The following is a 14,691-nucleotide window of genomic DNA, read 5'->3' as shown; positions in this document are numbered from 1 at the left end:
ATTCTATTTCACCACTTTCTCTGACTCCATTGTGTTTGTTCCAACAATGACACATTCTACATCAATGCATCTGAGATGCTTTCCTTTCTCCTCAACCACAGTTTCCTCCCAGTTGGAGTTGACATGGTTCTCATTAGAACCCAACACTGCCCTCTGGGAACACCGCTGTCTACATAGCCTTTATTGCAAGGAGGTTTAGAAACTGAGAAATAATGAAAATAGTTCAGAAGTTATTCATGCCGCTAATTCCAGAGATGAACTGGTTGTCCTTACATAAACAGCTAGAAAAGTTATTGTGGAGAGAGAAAGAGGATCAATGTTTCAAGTCAATGATCAGAAGGATTCTCTGTACCGTCTCTGGCCCTTATTAATATTGAATTTATTAATATTCATCAGAAGGAAGGCATTTGAGGGGCCATTCATGGTCTTAGGGTATAGGAGCTGACTTATGAGGAGTAAGTGACTACAGGACCAAAGTAATATCTCATTAACAATGTCAAATATGGTAAGTGCATTGTGATAACTTGAATGAGGTATTTGCATGTGTGGGACAACAGTTCCTTTGGTTCCAGACTCTACTGTAGCAAGTGGCCAGCAGTAAAAAATTGCGAAGAAAGCACAAAGCTTAATTTGTTACATTTTTAATATAATTTTCACAAATATACAGATTTCTTATAAGCAAAGTCAGCGCTATGATCGTTGTAACAGGTTCACACATTATCAAATACATTTATCTAGCGGCCCCTCGTGTTTCCACTTCAACTCTTCAAGGAGAGAGGAAACATCAGTCATCATGGACGACAGCATTCCATACACCTGTTGGAGGAGAAACATTGAGATTTAGTGCAAACTCAGCTGTTCACCTCAGTGAGGCTATTATTGGAAGTGAGGAGGAGAGAAGGGGAGTAGAGATGGAGACTAGGAAGGAGCAAGGAAGATAGAAAGAGAGGATGAAACATAGAAAGAGGAGATATGAGGAAGAGGGAGAAAAGATAGGGAACCGAAGAGAGTCAGGGAACAGAGGTGTGACCAGAGGGGAGGAGGGCAGTATGGGTATGGGCACCACCTCCATGTAATCAAGGACAAAATGTGTGCATATAGATGCTTAATAAAGCTCTCTAATGTCTGTGCATGCTATGGCAAAGGGGAGAGTAAGAAGAGCTGAGATAGGCACACAGTGGGAGGCAGAGACGGGAAAGAGAAAGAGGCTAACCAAAAACAAAATTACATTTCTATTATACTGCCTGCATTTACCATTTGGACTAACTTAATAAGATCAACTCCATGAAACAATCCATCATGTCATTGCCTTCGGGTCATGCAACAGACAATACATGTTTTACAGTAAGCTATTTACAGCTCAGTCTAAAATAACTCCACACTAAAATATAAACTGATTGGGTTTGAGATTCAAAAAACTGCAGAAGTTGACAATCTGAAAGAGGATCAGAAAATGCTGGAAATACTCAGTAGAACGGGTAGCACCTGCACAGAGAGAAATAGGCTTAACTTTCAGGTGAGAGGTCATTGGCCTGAAATGTTAACTCCATTTTCTGTGTTATAGAATCAAAGTCAACAGCACATAAACAGGCCCTTCAGCCCCCCCCTGCCCATGCCAATTTTTTTGTCCAGCAACCCTGATCCTGAATTAGGTCCTTCTATGTCTTGCCTATTTAAGTGTCTGTCCAAGTGACTCTGTATTGGTCTATGATTTCATCACCTGCTCTGGCACCGAGTTATAGATATCAACTTAGCCGACCCAAGTTACTCTTCCTGTAAGTAAAGTCCCCCATTCCAAGCAACATCCTGGCAAATCTCCTCTGCACTTGCTCCAACACAATCACATCCTTCTTCTAGTGCCGAGACTAGAACTGCACACAATACTCCAGGTGCAGCAACTTTTGTAAAATTGCAATATAATGTCTCATGTGATATATTCTATGTCCACAGAAGCTGCCTAAACTGCTGGGCGCTTCATGCAATTTCTGCTTTTTTGGGGGATGAATGGTATGCTGAATGGATGAATGGATTATCTGTGCTGAAAATTCCATGAAAATATCATTAAAATCCTTAATTACACAGATAATTATGTTCCAGTCACATTGTAATATCAGCATTTATAAGTTTGCTAATATTTATAATCAGAGCTTACAGTTCAAACAATGCCAATGAATCAACATCTGCGGAGGCACATTGTAGACTGTAAGCATGAATGCCAGAATGAGTAGTTTCAGATTTGGGGTGCAAACTCTTCCAACACTGTTACCTGATCTGTAGTGATTTTCAAGCATTTTCAGATTTTCAACATTGAAAGAGGATTTCAGTTTCAGATTTTTAACACTGAGATCCATTACAGTGTGCTTGACCATTCTTACTTCAACCCACTCTTTCTAAGCAAGATGTGTGGGGCTTGTTTCTACCATGAACGTGGGATATCGCTCGGTTTCTCTTCATCTTACACTAATTCTCCAGTGCCTTTTTTTGGAAAACATTCCCTCTGAGGAAAGTTTCATAGACTTTACTGTTTTTTTAAAATAGTCACAATCCTCCACTATAGTTGCTACAGGCTGCCTTTAAGAAATTTTAAATGTTCACAGTATCTGGCACCATGTGTGACCAATGAACAGCACAAACAGTGCTGGATGCACAAATCAAATATTTAAACCTGCTCATTGTACAAATTTACAGGATGTAACACGTGGACATGTTTGGATTAATCCCATGTTCTGAACTGCAAGCCTATTTTTGAGATTGTTCTTTGATGGCAATATTTTTTTCAGCTGGGTGGATTAGTATTTTGTTGTGTCAAGAATGCTCTCTGTTGTGAATTCAGTACAAGCAAAGCCCAAACTTTTGCTAGTAGGAATAAATAATTCAATTTTCATGCATTAGACAATCTCATTTTCCATTAATACAGTGTTCTACGCAACGTGCTGAATTATTAACTGGACGAATTCAATATCGATAGGGTCCAACAATTCCAGAAGCATTATTAATACTGAATATGTGTAAGAAGGATGCTTGTTTAAACCGAAGATAGACACAAAAAGCTGGAGTAACTCAGTGGGACAGGCAGTATCTCTGGAGAGAAGGAATGGGTGGCGTTTCAGGTCGAGACCCTTCTTCAGACTGGTGAGGGATAAGGGAAACGAGAGATAAAGAACAATGAATGAAAGATATGCAAAAAAGTAACGATGATAAAGGACACAGGCCATTGTAAGCTGTTTGTAGGGTGAAAGTGAGAAGCTAGTACGACTTGGGTGGGGGAGGGATAGAGAGAGAGCGAATGCCAGAGCTACCTGAAGTGAGAGAAATTAATATTCATACCACTGGGCTGTAAGCTGCCCAAGCAAATTATGAGATGCTGTTCCTCCAATTTGCGTTTAGCCTCACTCTGACAATGGAGGAGACCTAGGACAGAAAGCCCTGTGTAGGAATGGGAAGGAGAATTGAAGTGTCCAGCAAACGGGAGATCAGGTTGGTTCACGCGGGCTGAGCGAAGGTGTTCTGTGAAACGATCGCCCAGTCTGCGTTTGGTCTCACCGAATAAAACGGATACAGTAGGTGAGGTTGGAGGAGGTGCAAGTGAACCTCTGCCTAACCTAAAAGGACTATCGTGGTCCCTGGACAGAGTCGAGGAAGGAGGTATAGCGACAGTTGTTGCATCTTCTGTGGTTGTAGGGGAAGGTACCTGGGGAAGGGGTGGTTTGGGTGGGAAGGGATGTTAACCAGGGAGTTGCGGAGGGAACGGTCTCTGTGGAAGGCGGAAAGGGGTGGAGATGGGAAAATGTGGCTAGAGGTGGGATCCTGTTGGCGGTGGCGGAAATTTTGAGGATTATGTTGTGTGAGACCGCTGATGGGGTGGAAAGTAAGGACTAGGGGGACTCTGTCTCTGTGGAGACTAGGGGGAGGGGGAGCAAGGGCAGAGCTGCGGGGTACCGAGGAGACATGAGTGAGGGCCGTTCTCTATGATGGGAGAGGGGAACCCCCGTTCCCTAAAGAATAAGGACATCTCGGATGTTCTAGTATGGAACACCTCATCTTTGGCGCAAATGTGGCATAGACGGAATTGGGAGTAAGGGATAGAGTCTTTGCAGAAAGCAGGGTGGGAAGAAGTGTAGTCGAGATAGTTGTGGGAGTCAGTAGGTTTGTAATAGAAGTCAGTTAAAGGTCTATTTCTTGTGATGGGGACTGTGAGATCAAGAAAGAGGAGGGAGGTGTCGGAGGGTCCAAGTAAATTTGAGTACAGGATGAAAATTGATGGTGAAGTTGATGAAGTCCATGAGTTCTGCATGGGTGCAGGAGGTAGCACCAATGCAGTCATCAATGTAACGGAGAAAGAGTTCGGGGATAGGGCCAGTGTACGCCTGGAACAGGGATTGTTCAACGTACCCTACAAAGAGGCAGGCATAGCTGGGGCACCATGCGGGTGTCCATAGCTCTGCCTTGGACTTGGAGGAAGTGGGAGGAGTCAAAGTTGTTGAGGGTGAGGACCAGCTCTGCCAGGGAGTAGAGTGTTGGGAGAGGGAAATTGGACGGTTCTGCGGTCATGGAAGAACGGAGGGCTTTAAGTCCATAGTAAAGATGCGGGAGTGGTGGCTCAGAAAGTGGAAGTCATTGAAGAGACGAAGGGCATGTGAGGTATCTTGGACATAGGTTGGGAAAGATTGGACCAGCGGTGTTAGGATGGAATCGAGGTACGTAGAAATCATTTCCGTGGGACGGGAGCAGGCAGAAATACTGGGTCTGCCAGGGCACTTGTGTTTGCGGAATTTGGGGAGAAGGTAAAACGGGCTGTGCGGGGCTGGGAAATGATAAGGTTGGAGGCTGTGGAAGGCAGACAACCAGAAGTGATGAAATCAGTAATGGTGTTTGAGATTAAGGCCTGGTGCTTGTCTGTGGGACCATGGTCCAAGGATAAATATGAGGAGGTGTCTGAGAGTAGTCGCCTGGCCTCAGCCTGGTAGAGGTCTGTGCGCCAGACTACCACGGCACCTCCCTTGCCGGCGGGTTTGATTATAATATCAGGGTTGCTGCAGTGTGAGCGGAGGGCTGTACGTTCAGAGGTGGTGAGGATGGAGTAGGTAATGGGAGTGGAAAAGTTGAGACGGTTGATGTCACGCCGGCAGTTCGCAATAAAGAGGTCTAGAGAGGAAAGAAGGCCGTTCTGGATAGTCCAAGAGGAGGGGGACTGGTGGAGACGGGAGAAGGGGTCATCACTGGGTGGTGAGGACTCCTTCCCGTAGAAAAAGGCACGGAGGCAGAGGGGACGTTGTGGCGGACCCGGAACTTGTTGAGGTGGGGGCGGAGGGGAACGAAGGTGAGGCCTCTGTAGGGGACAGACCGTTCCGTATCAGAAAGGGGGAGGTCAGGGGGGATACTGAAGATGTTCCTTTCTGTTCATTTCCTGTATGATACCAGCTCTCCTGAAAGAATTAAGCTTTTGATGAATTCCAACCATTTTATGCTTCATACCTTCCTCTTTCCAGTCCTCATCTTATTATTGCTCTCCAGTTCCCATCTTGTTATTCCACTTCTGAATCTCTCCAGAAATGCTTCATTAACAGGACCTGTCTGCAGACTAAAGTGATCAAGCTGGACTTAAACAGAACAAGGGGCCACAGTTTAAGAATAAGGGGTAGGCCATTTAGAACTGAGATGAGGAAAAACTTTTTCAGTCAGAGAGTTGTGAATCTGTGGAATTCTCTGCCTCAGAAGGCAGTGGAGGCCAATTCTCTGAATGCATTCAAGAGAGAGCTGGATAGAGCTCTTAAGGATAGCGGAGTCAGGGGGTATGGGGAGAAGGCAGGAACGGGGTACTGATTGAGAATGATCAGCCATGATCACATTGAATGGCGGTGCTGGCTCGAAGGGCCGAATGGCCTCCTCCTGCACCTATTGTCTATTGTCTAAACCTGAACCCATCCTTAGTAATATCCACAAAATCAAACCTTCCAATGGAGATCTGTGAACATTTGCTGAGAGTGAGACATCTCAGTAATGATTTCACTTTTCATTTTGTGGCTACCATGGGAACCATGGTTAATTGAAGTACCTCTAATTGCTACAACAACTCTGCCTTATACTGGCTGGAATCAAACTTGGAATATCGTGATTTTATTTCAGGTTTCCAACATCTGCAATATTTTGCTTTTCAAGAAGCTTACTCAGGGAAGTGTAGGGTCCTATTTTAGCCCATGATTCTGTTGGATAGGTCTATGGCAGTTTTTATTGTTTCTTTTGTCTAATTTCATGAACATTTGTGCACAATCCAATGGAACATAAAGCAAATGAAGGTGAAATCTAATTTCTAGTGAAATGCATTGTCTTCTCTTCATTGGATAACAGCTATCTCAGAAGACTCTTACCTCTGTGTACAGTTTCTCTCTATATATTCGGAATATGATAGGGTCCATTTGAGTTGGCTCTTGCAGTAGATTTTCTTTGGAGTCTACCGTATGCTTGCTGCTCCTGGATGATATGGGACTGGTAGATTTCTTGTCATCTTTACTCTTAGCTTTTTTGCCAGACTGGCGTTTCTGCAAAAAAGATGGTATACGTTCGTAATACCATACAGTTTCTGTACTGAAAGCTAGGGCTCTCCTTTATCGATTGGAAACCCGCAAACCTTTTTCCCAAATGGTTCTGAAATTCAATAGTGAAATAGACTGCCGCATATTACGACAATTCAGAATGATCACTCTATTATTGTTGACTGTCCAGGCAAATAGGACACCACATTATTTGTGTTGGGCATAAAGCAAGGATCTCTTCGCAGAGCTGGTTGTTGCTTGGCATTTGTATGGTATAAATGCTATTTGTTGCTAAACAGATCATTCTTGAATATGGTCAAAGATAGGCTGCATTCAAGCATGGCCTGTATGCTTTTCCCATTGAGAAAGTAAAGTAAACTATGTCAGAACTGGTGACTGGATGACAATGAGCTTAGTGCTTAGGAATCAATAAAACACAGATATGGAGGTACACTGAAGTATCCCAGGGAACTTACAAAAGAGCATTTGGACTGAGAAGGAAGAGTGTGTCAGGTAGGTCACATGAATTTCAAAATAGACCAGATAAAGGAGAGGCTTTGGGGAGTGCTGCCTTCATATCTGTAAGGCTGAAATCAATCTAAACTAGACAGAATTTCAAAGCAAAAATACAAGACTGCGTTTTATATAGAAGGAAGAGTAACATCATAAACAATTTTCATACCTCCTTCTCATCCTCCTTCCCTGCAGATTTGGCTGTCCTTTTCCCTCTTTTGTCAGTTCCTTTTTTATCATCCTTTTTGGTTAGTTTCCTTATATCTGATCGATGTAATAGTGTCAGGGGCAGTGTTGGTTGTTTATGGAAAAGTGTTTCAATGAAACAGGGAAGAAACAAGAAAACAAGTGAGTGGCACTGAATATCTTGCATGCCCACATTTTTATGCCACACAAACCAGGGTGCAGCAATGCCAGATTGATAATTCCAAAGGCAAGGAATGCTTTTACTGTCTGATTTATTGCTTGGCTTAATTTAGAAATGCACCGCAAAGCAAAAACTGTACATGCTGGAAATCTGAAAACAAAAAGCAAAATGTTCTGGAGAGATACTCAGCGTCTCAGGAAACACGGGGAAAGAGGAAAACAGTGCTTAATGACCTTAACGTTGATTGTTGCAAAGTCATCGACTAAAACGTTGACTCTCTCCACAGATGTTCTTCGACCTGCTGAGAATCTCCACAATTCTCTGGTAGAAAATTGACTGAGTATACGAAACAGATGGTGAAGAAAAATAATTTTACAGATTGGAGACAAATGTAAATGTAAATCCTTGAGGATCCTGGGAACTTCCAAAATTGCAAGAGTGATAAATTGTGCGGAGGATAGCGAGAGTCTTCAAGGAAATGCAGATAGCTGATGGCAGATGAAAATTCACGCTGAGAAATGTAGTGTAGGAAGAATGAGAAGATGCAATATAAACTGGAGAGCACAATTTAAAAATGGGCATATTTGTAGTTTGTTGAAAGTGGTAAGGGAAATTGAAGGAATGTTTAAAAAGTAAATGGGGACTTGGGCTTTATAAATGGATGCCTATGGTATGAGTCAAAAAGTAATGTTGAACATTTAATGCCACTGGTTCCATCACAACTGGAGAATTGTATTGCATTTTAGGAAAGAAAGCAGGGGTAAAGGGTGCAAAAGAGATTTATTAAAGTGATTTCAGGAATTAGAACGTTAGTTATATGGATAGACCGGAGAATTCCTTCGAACACAAGAGGTCATAAAAGCTAGAGCAGAGTGAGAGAAATAGGCAGAGAGGGCAAGAGACAAGGGGCATGGTGGCAAGAAACAAGGGGCATGGTGCGAAGGTGACGGGAAACACGAGGAGACCTATGGGGAAAGTGAAGGGACTATCTGGATTGCGCTTCCATAGAGCTGGTGCAAGTCAATTAGACTTATTCCATGCTTATTCCATTGAGAGATGGCAAAACCACCTTTTTGCATACAACGTACAAATCTAAGAAGCAAATGGTATAAGGAATTATTTTTGTATTCATTCCTCCCTCTCACCATAAATCATCATGCTTTGCATTTTTCAGCGGAGATGAGCGGGGCAAGCATTTTGCAGTGATTGGTGGGTGCCTGGAATGCGCACCCAGAGTTGGTGACGGAAGCAGAAAGGATAGTGGCGTTTAAGAAGCTCTATGACAAAGAGAATACATCCTGTCTGTGCGAGGTAAGGGGACAGCTCCATATGTGTGACGCTGCTAGTTATGGAGAGCCAACTTCCCTGCTCTCCATGTCCTCATGAGGTTGTTGTGGGTGGGCTGCAGGTCAGACAGGGATTGTGAAGAGCTGGGTGGAATGATTCATTCCGTTGTAGTGATCTCATGACAGTTTTCTTGCAAATAAAACGGGCATTCGGGAAGTAAAATATATGAAGAACTTTATAACAGGTATAACAGGTATAACAGAGCTTTATTTGTCGTTCGGTACCGAAGTACCGAACGAAACTACATAGCAGTCATAGAAGGAAAAAAAGAACACAAGACACATAACCCCAACACAAACGTCCATCACAGTGACTCCAAACACCCCCTCACTGTGATGGAGGCAACAAAACTTCCCCTCTCTTCCCCACGCCCACGGACAGACAGCTCGTCCCCGACCGACCCGCACAGTCCCCGCACCGGGCGCTGAAACGTCTCGCGGCCGAACCGGGCGATGAAAGGCCCGCGACCAAGCCTTGCGCAGCTAAGTCCCGTGGCCGAGCCGCACCAGCGATGTAAAGCCCCGCAGCCGAGCTGCACCGGGCGATGTTAAGTCCCGCAGCCGAGTTGCACCAGGCGGTGTTAAGCCCCGCAGCCGAGCTGCACCGGGCGGTGTTAAGCCCCGCAGCCGAGCTGCACCGGGCGATGTAAAGCCCCGCAGCCGAGCTGCACCGGGCGATGTTAAGTCCCGCAGCCGAGCCGCACCAGCGATGTAAAGCCCCACAGCCGAGCTGCACCGGGCGGTGTTAAGCCCCGCAGCCGAGCTGCACCGGGCACTGTTAAGTCCAGCGGCCAAGCCGCACCGGGATGTAAAGTCCAGCGGCCGAGCCGTACCGGGGGATGTAAAGTCCAGCGGCCAAGCCGCACCGGGGGATGTTAGGCCCCGCAGCCGAGCCGCACCCCGCGCCGTGAGGAAGAGAAAAGTCCCCCCCCCCCCACACCCACCCACACCACCACCCCCTCCCACACATACACAACCAAAAAAATATATATAAAAACCATCCCAACACCGACACACAACAAAAAAAGGAAAAAAAAAAAGACGGACAGACTGCTAGTCAGCCGCTGCCGTTAGGGGCAGAATATAACTTCACTGGCAGCATGAAAGTCTGTTGTCTGATGGCTATGACACCTGCTGAAGAAAGTGTGTTCATAGTTTACTTCATTTGAGACACAAGAGACTGCAGATGCTGGAATCTTGAACACAAAACAAACTGCTAGCGGATCTCAGCGGGTCAGGCAGCATCCTTGGATAGAAATGGACAGGCAAGGTCTGGATCGGGACTCTTTTTTTAGAATGATGGAGTAGAAGGGAGATAGTTGGTAGAATGTTGTGAGGGAAAGGGGTGGGGCAAATGTGTCAGGTGGGGGAGAAGAGGGTGGAGACAGTAACCAAGGCAAATGAGTCCGGTGGGGAAGAAGAGGGTGGAGACAGTAACCAAGGTTAGAAATGGAGAAGAGAAAAGGGTGCAAATGGTGGAATCTGATAAGATAAGAAAATGGGGAGTGAAATGTAGAATCAGGGGGAGGGATGGTGGGAAGTAGGAGGGGAAAAAACATGGAGCACTAAGAGTAGGGAGGGATGGGTGATGAGTGGAGGTAGGAGATGGAGGTCCAGCTGACCTTGGTAGATGGAGGGCAAGTGTTTGGCAAAGCGGTTGCCAAGTTTATGCTTGGTCTCACCGAGGAGGCCACATCAAGAGCACTGACTGCAACAGATGAGATTGGAGGAGGTGAATGTAAACCCCTGTCTTATCTGTCATTTGAGATCCGTGTTAAATGCATATTTATTTAAATAGCACAAAGTAAGAAAATTATCGAACTCCAGTGATAGGAGAGGAATTAAAAGAATGAAATATGTTTTATATCGGATAAGGTAGAAAATGCTTTGCACGTGCTCTACTTGGCCTATTATTAGTTCATCTCACGTAAGAGATTTTGTTTTTCTATTATTATTTCTTCAGATTTGATATTAATTCATACAATTTTTCATAAAAATTCTTCACCAAATTATAATAATTGATATCCATCAATATTCAATGAGTTTACAAAGTTCATACCTAGCGAACTATAAACACGTATATAATAGTGTATTTCAGGATATCTTCAAGTGCTCTATTACTAATGTCTTGATAATATCCCAATTAATAAACCAGATAACATTGGTGATGATAATGGTAATACTGATCCTAGAACAAACAGGCTATAATTATTAAGAAAACAGGTGATGGAGAGAAGACCTGATAGATGTTCAGAATTCTAGAAATAGTGAAGGTATTTCTGCTTGTAATCACACACAGAGGACAGAAAAGCACGATGATTACTAACAAATCCAACAATTCAGGGAAAACTTCCCTTCCCAGTGAATATGAAACTCACTATCAGAGAGTGGTTGAAGCAGTGTGGTATTTATAGGTGAGCTGGAGTCGCAAATGAGGGTGAATTAAATTATAAAATAAGGTTAGAATAAAGAGCAGCAGGATGCTGACATTCTTAAATACAAGGACGGACCTTGCAGCTCAAACAGTCTGTTCCTATGCTCTAAATACCATGGACTTTTATAGTAACAATCACAATACTCTTAAAAGCACACCTGACATGGTCCAAAACCATCAATTGCTATTACTTCTTTTGGTAAGGTGATTCTGGTCTTCTGCTGACAATTTTGCATTTATTCTGTTGATGAGTCTCTATCTGGTTTTGGCATCTCCTCCATTCATCCCCTCCAATGGACATCTAGAACAGAAGGTCTATGCTAACTAATATATTTTAATATTTCTACAACTTCCTACCTACGTTATGGTTTCTACTTGCCAAACGTTCTAGGAGTACCAGAAGCTCTCAACACTAGATGGAGCTAAATTATTAAAGGAGAGTAAGTGAAGAAATCATGGAAAACATGGATGACAGTGTTTGGTCAGCTATACTGTCACTGGGATAATGTTAAGAAACTTCCCAAAAAACCCCATAGTAAAGCAGCAAAATAAAAATTCCACCCAGACTGTAGCACAAAGCAAATTCAATCCAGCCAATCCAAAGCCTTTTTCATTGAATTAATCACCCAGGGAAAGTTTGAAAAGTCAACCTATTATTGAAACTTATCAGGTATTTTTAAAATATGTTTAAAAGACATACGACAGAAGAAGAAGATGGCATAAATATAGAAAGTGCCTGTTCTATGGAAATGCAGATGAGGAAAAACATGCCCCTAGTTATAGTTAAGCCTCATTAGTTTAATTTAGCTTAGAGATACATCACAGAAACAGACCCATCGGCCCATTGAGTCCGCACCGACCAGCAATCCCCGCACATTAACACCATCCTACACATACTAGGGACAAGTTACACTTGTATCAAGTCAATTAACCTACAAAACCTGTATGTCTTTGGAGTGTGGGAGGAAACCGAAGATCTCTGAGAAAACCCACGCAGTCACAGGGAAAATGTATAAACTATAAGATAGCACCTGTAGTCGGGATCGAACCCGGGTCTCCAACAACTACTGCTGTGCCACCTTGCAGCCCGCCCATTACTGTTGTTCTTGCATCCAATGGGAATATAGTGGGTCAACAATGGGTTTATTTCTACTTCACTGAACTTTTAAATAACATGGTCCTGAGTTTCCCCAACTGCCATCTCCACTACATCAACTGCTTTACCTTTCTTGGTGAGTTTGTGCTGATAGGACAGGTTGAAATATCTTGTTTGCTGCCAACAACTGAATCTCTTATAAATTCAAGTACATGGGACAAATTATCAGAATGTTTGATACTTTAAGATCGGACACTGTAAACTCTAATCCATCAGACTTCACCTAAATGCTAGAAAATCAAAGATACAGTCTTGTGTTCTTTAATGTCTACTGCCGGACCCTGACGTGAGAGGACGCTGGCGTTGATTATTTGCCGCTTTTCCGTCAGGATAGTTTGTCTGTTTGTCTGTTTGTTTCTATGTTAATTGTATTTGTAAAGCGCTTTGTGCATGTGTTAAGGCGCTATATAAAATAAATATATTATTATTATTATTAAATATACAGGATAAAGGGAAGTTTAGTATCAGGTCACAGAGTGGTGATGGTTTATGTATGCATTTGGAACTGTCAATAGGAATATTGTGTGACCATCTGTGTGATTTCTCAAGAAACCAAATGGCAACATTCCACTAGTTAGTGCAGCAGATAGAATGCTGGTGAATGTTACTACATCTTGTGTGAGAGATACATGTTTAATTATTTTGTGTAGAAGGCACTGCAGATGCTGGTTTACGCTGAAGATAGACACAAAATGCTGGAGTGACTCAGCGGGACAGGCAGCATCTCAGGAGAGAAAGAATGTGTGATGTTTCAGGTCAAGACCCTTCTTCAAAGTGAGAGTCAGGGGGCGGGTGTCTAGAGATATGGAAGGATAAGGTGTGAAATCAACAAATCAAAGCAGATGATGCTAAGGACATGTAGAATGCTTTATTGTTAGCTGAGGGGAAGGTGATAAGGAGGCGTGCAACCAGTAAAATTCATCAGAAGGACAGTGAAACTAGTTGGAGAACTAGGGTGTGGGAGGGACGGAGAGAGAGGGAAAGGAAGGGTTACTGGAAGTTCAAGAAATCAATATTCATACTGCTGGGTTGTACGTTGGGTTTTAATTATTTTAACTGACGTGTGTGTGTGTGTGTGTGTGTGTGTGTGTGTGTGTGTGTGTGTGTCTGTCTGTCTGTCTGTAAGTGTGTGTGTTTGTATTTGAACCAGTCACTGATAGCACCAGAAAGTAGCGTTTCTTGTAACTTACTCGTTTCTTCCATAGAGTCGCTTCTTTCAGACTCCTTTTCAGGCAATCCCAGTATTTCCCTGTGCCGCATCGAGTAACTAACCAGCCCATCCATCGCTTCAACCCAAAGCTGATAACTGTCACAAAATAAATATGGAGAGACTGTTTCTTTGCATTAGACTTATCAGACGGCAACTTACTCACATATATAACAAATGTTTTAACATGTTATGAATGGAGTTGAGCAATGTATAATCATTAGCAACATCCCCACTTTAAACCTAATGACGGAAAGAAACACAAGGCAAATGGATAGAGTTTGTGGAAAGGGAGGAACTATTTCCGTTGTTACAAAATTCAGACCCGTATTAGGTTGTCTCATAATTAAAGCCAGTCCATTTTGGGAGATGTCAGGAACATTTTCAAGATTGAAATCAAGACTTTTACCAAATAGGGATTGCAAGAATATGTGGTAAGGGTGGGGGTTGCAGTTTAGAGAACTTGAATGAAAAAAGTTCGCTAATGGGTCCGAATGGCCTGAAGTTTGTCCATGGCTACACATATTGCAGAGAAACAAAATCCTAATCAGTATCAGGAAAAGGGTGGAACATTGAGATAACTGGTGCTAATCACTCAAACCGTAGTTCAGATTGATATACAGTGAGTGGTTATGATCTTCAAAGGTGGTGAAAGTAGATTCAGAAATACTAAAAAACAGAATCTGATACATTTTTGAAGGACAATACTCTGCAGGATGAGGGTGAAGGGAATGGGACTAATTTGTTTTTTTTCAATGATCCAAATCAGGGGGACATGGTGGCGCAGCAGTAGAGTTGCTGCCTTACAGCGCCAGAGACTCGGATTCAATCCTGACTACAGATGCTGTCTGTATGGAATTTGTACATTCTCCCCGTGACCGCGTGGCTTTTCCCTGGGTGCTCCATATCCTCCCACATTTCAAAAATGTACAGGTTTGTAGGTTTGGGCGGCACGGTAGCGCAGCGGTAGAGTTGCTGCTTTACAGCGAATGCAGCGCCGGAGACTCAGGTTCGATCCTGACTACGGGTGCTGCACTGTAAGGAGTTTGTACGTTCTCCCCGTGACCTGCGTGGGTTTTCTCCGAGATCTTCGGTTTCCTCCCACACTCCAAAGATGTACAGGTATGTAGGTTAA

The 14,691-nt window shown here is 43.4% G+C and overlaps 1 protein-coding gene across 3 annotated transcripts in view; it reads right to left on the bottom strand.

The window, feature by feature from the left end:
• Positions 1 to 656: 656 nt before the first annotated feature.
• mycbpap (mycbp associated protein) overlaps positions 657 to 14,691 on the bottom strand; it is a 56,176-nt gene continuing 42,141 nt past the window's right edge. For 2 of the 3 annotated variants that reach the window (XM_078401207.1, XM_078401208.1), the window contains exons 16-19: positions 13,540 to 13,655; positions 7,216 to 7,310; positions 6,369 to 6,539; positions 657 to 816 (exon numbers count right to left, since the gene is read on the bottom strand). In XM_078401207.1, coding sequence (XP_078257333.1) covers positions 721 to 816; positions 6,369 to 6,539; positions 7,216 to 7,310; positions 13,540 to 13,655 — 478 coding nt within the window. In that variant the 3' untranslated portion in view covers positions 657 to 720. Of the gene's footprint in view, positions 817 to 6,368; positions 6,540 to 7,215; positions 7,311 to 9,738; positions 9,894 to 13,539; positions 13,656 to 14,691 lie in introns of those variants that run through there. The other variant, XM_078401209.1, reaches the window with a different exon arrangement.

Source organism: Rhinoraja longicauda, chromosome 6 (genome assembly GCF_053455715.1).
Source record: "Rhinoraja longicauda isolate Sanriku21f chromosome 6, sRhiLon1.1, whole genome shotgun sequence".
NCBI classification, from domain to species: Eukaryota; Metazoa; Chordata; class Chondrichthyes; order Rajiformes; family Arhynchobatidae; genus Rhinoraja; species Rhinoraja longicauda.
The sequence above is the reverse complement of the archived record's forward strand: the minus strand, read 5'-3'. Positions and strand labels throughout refer to the sequence as shown.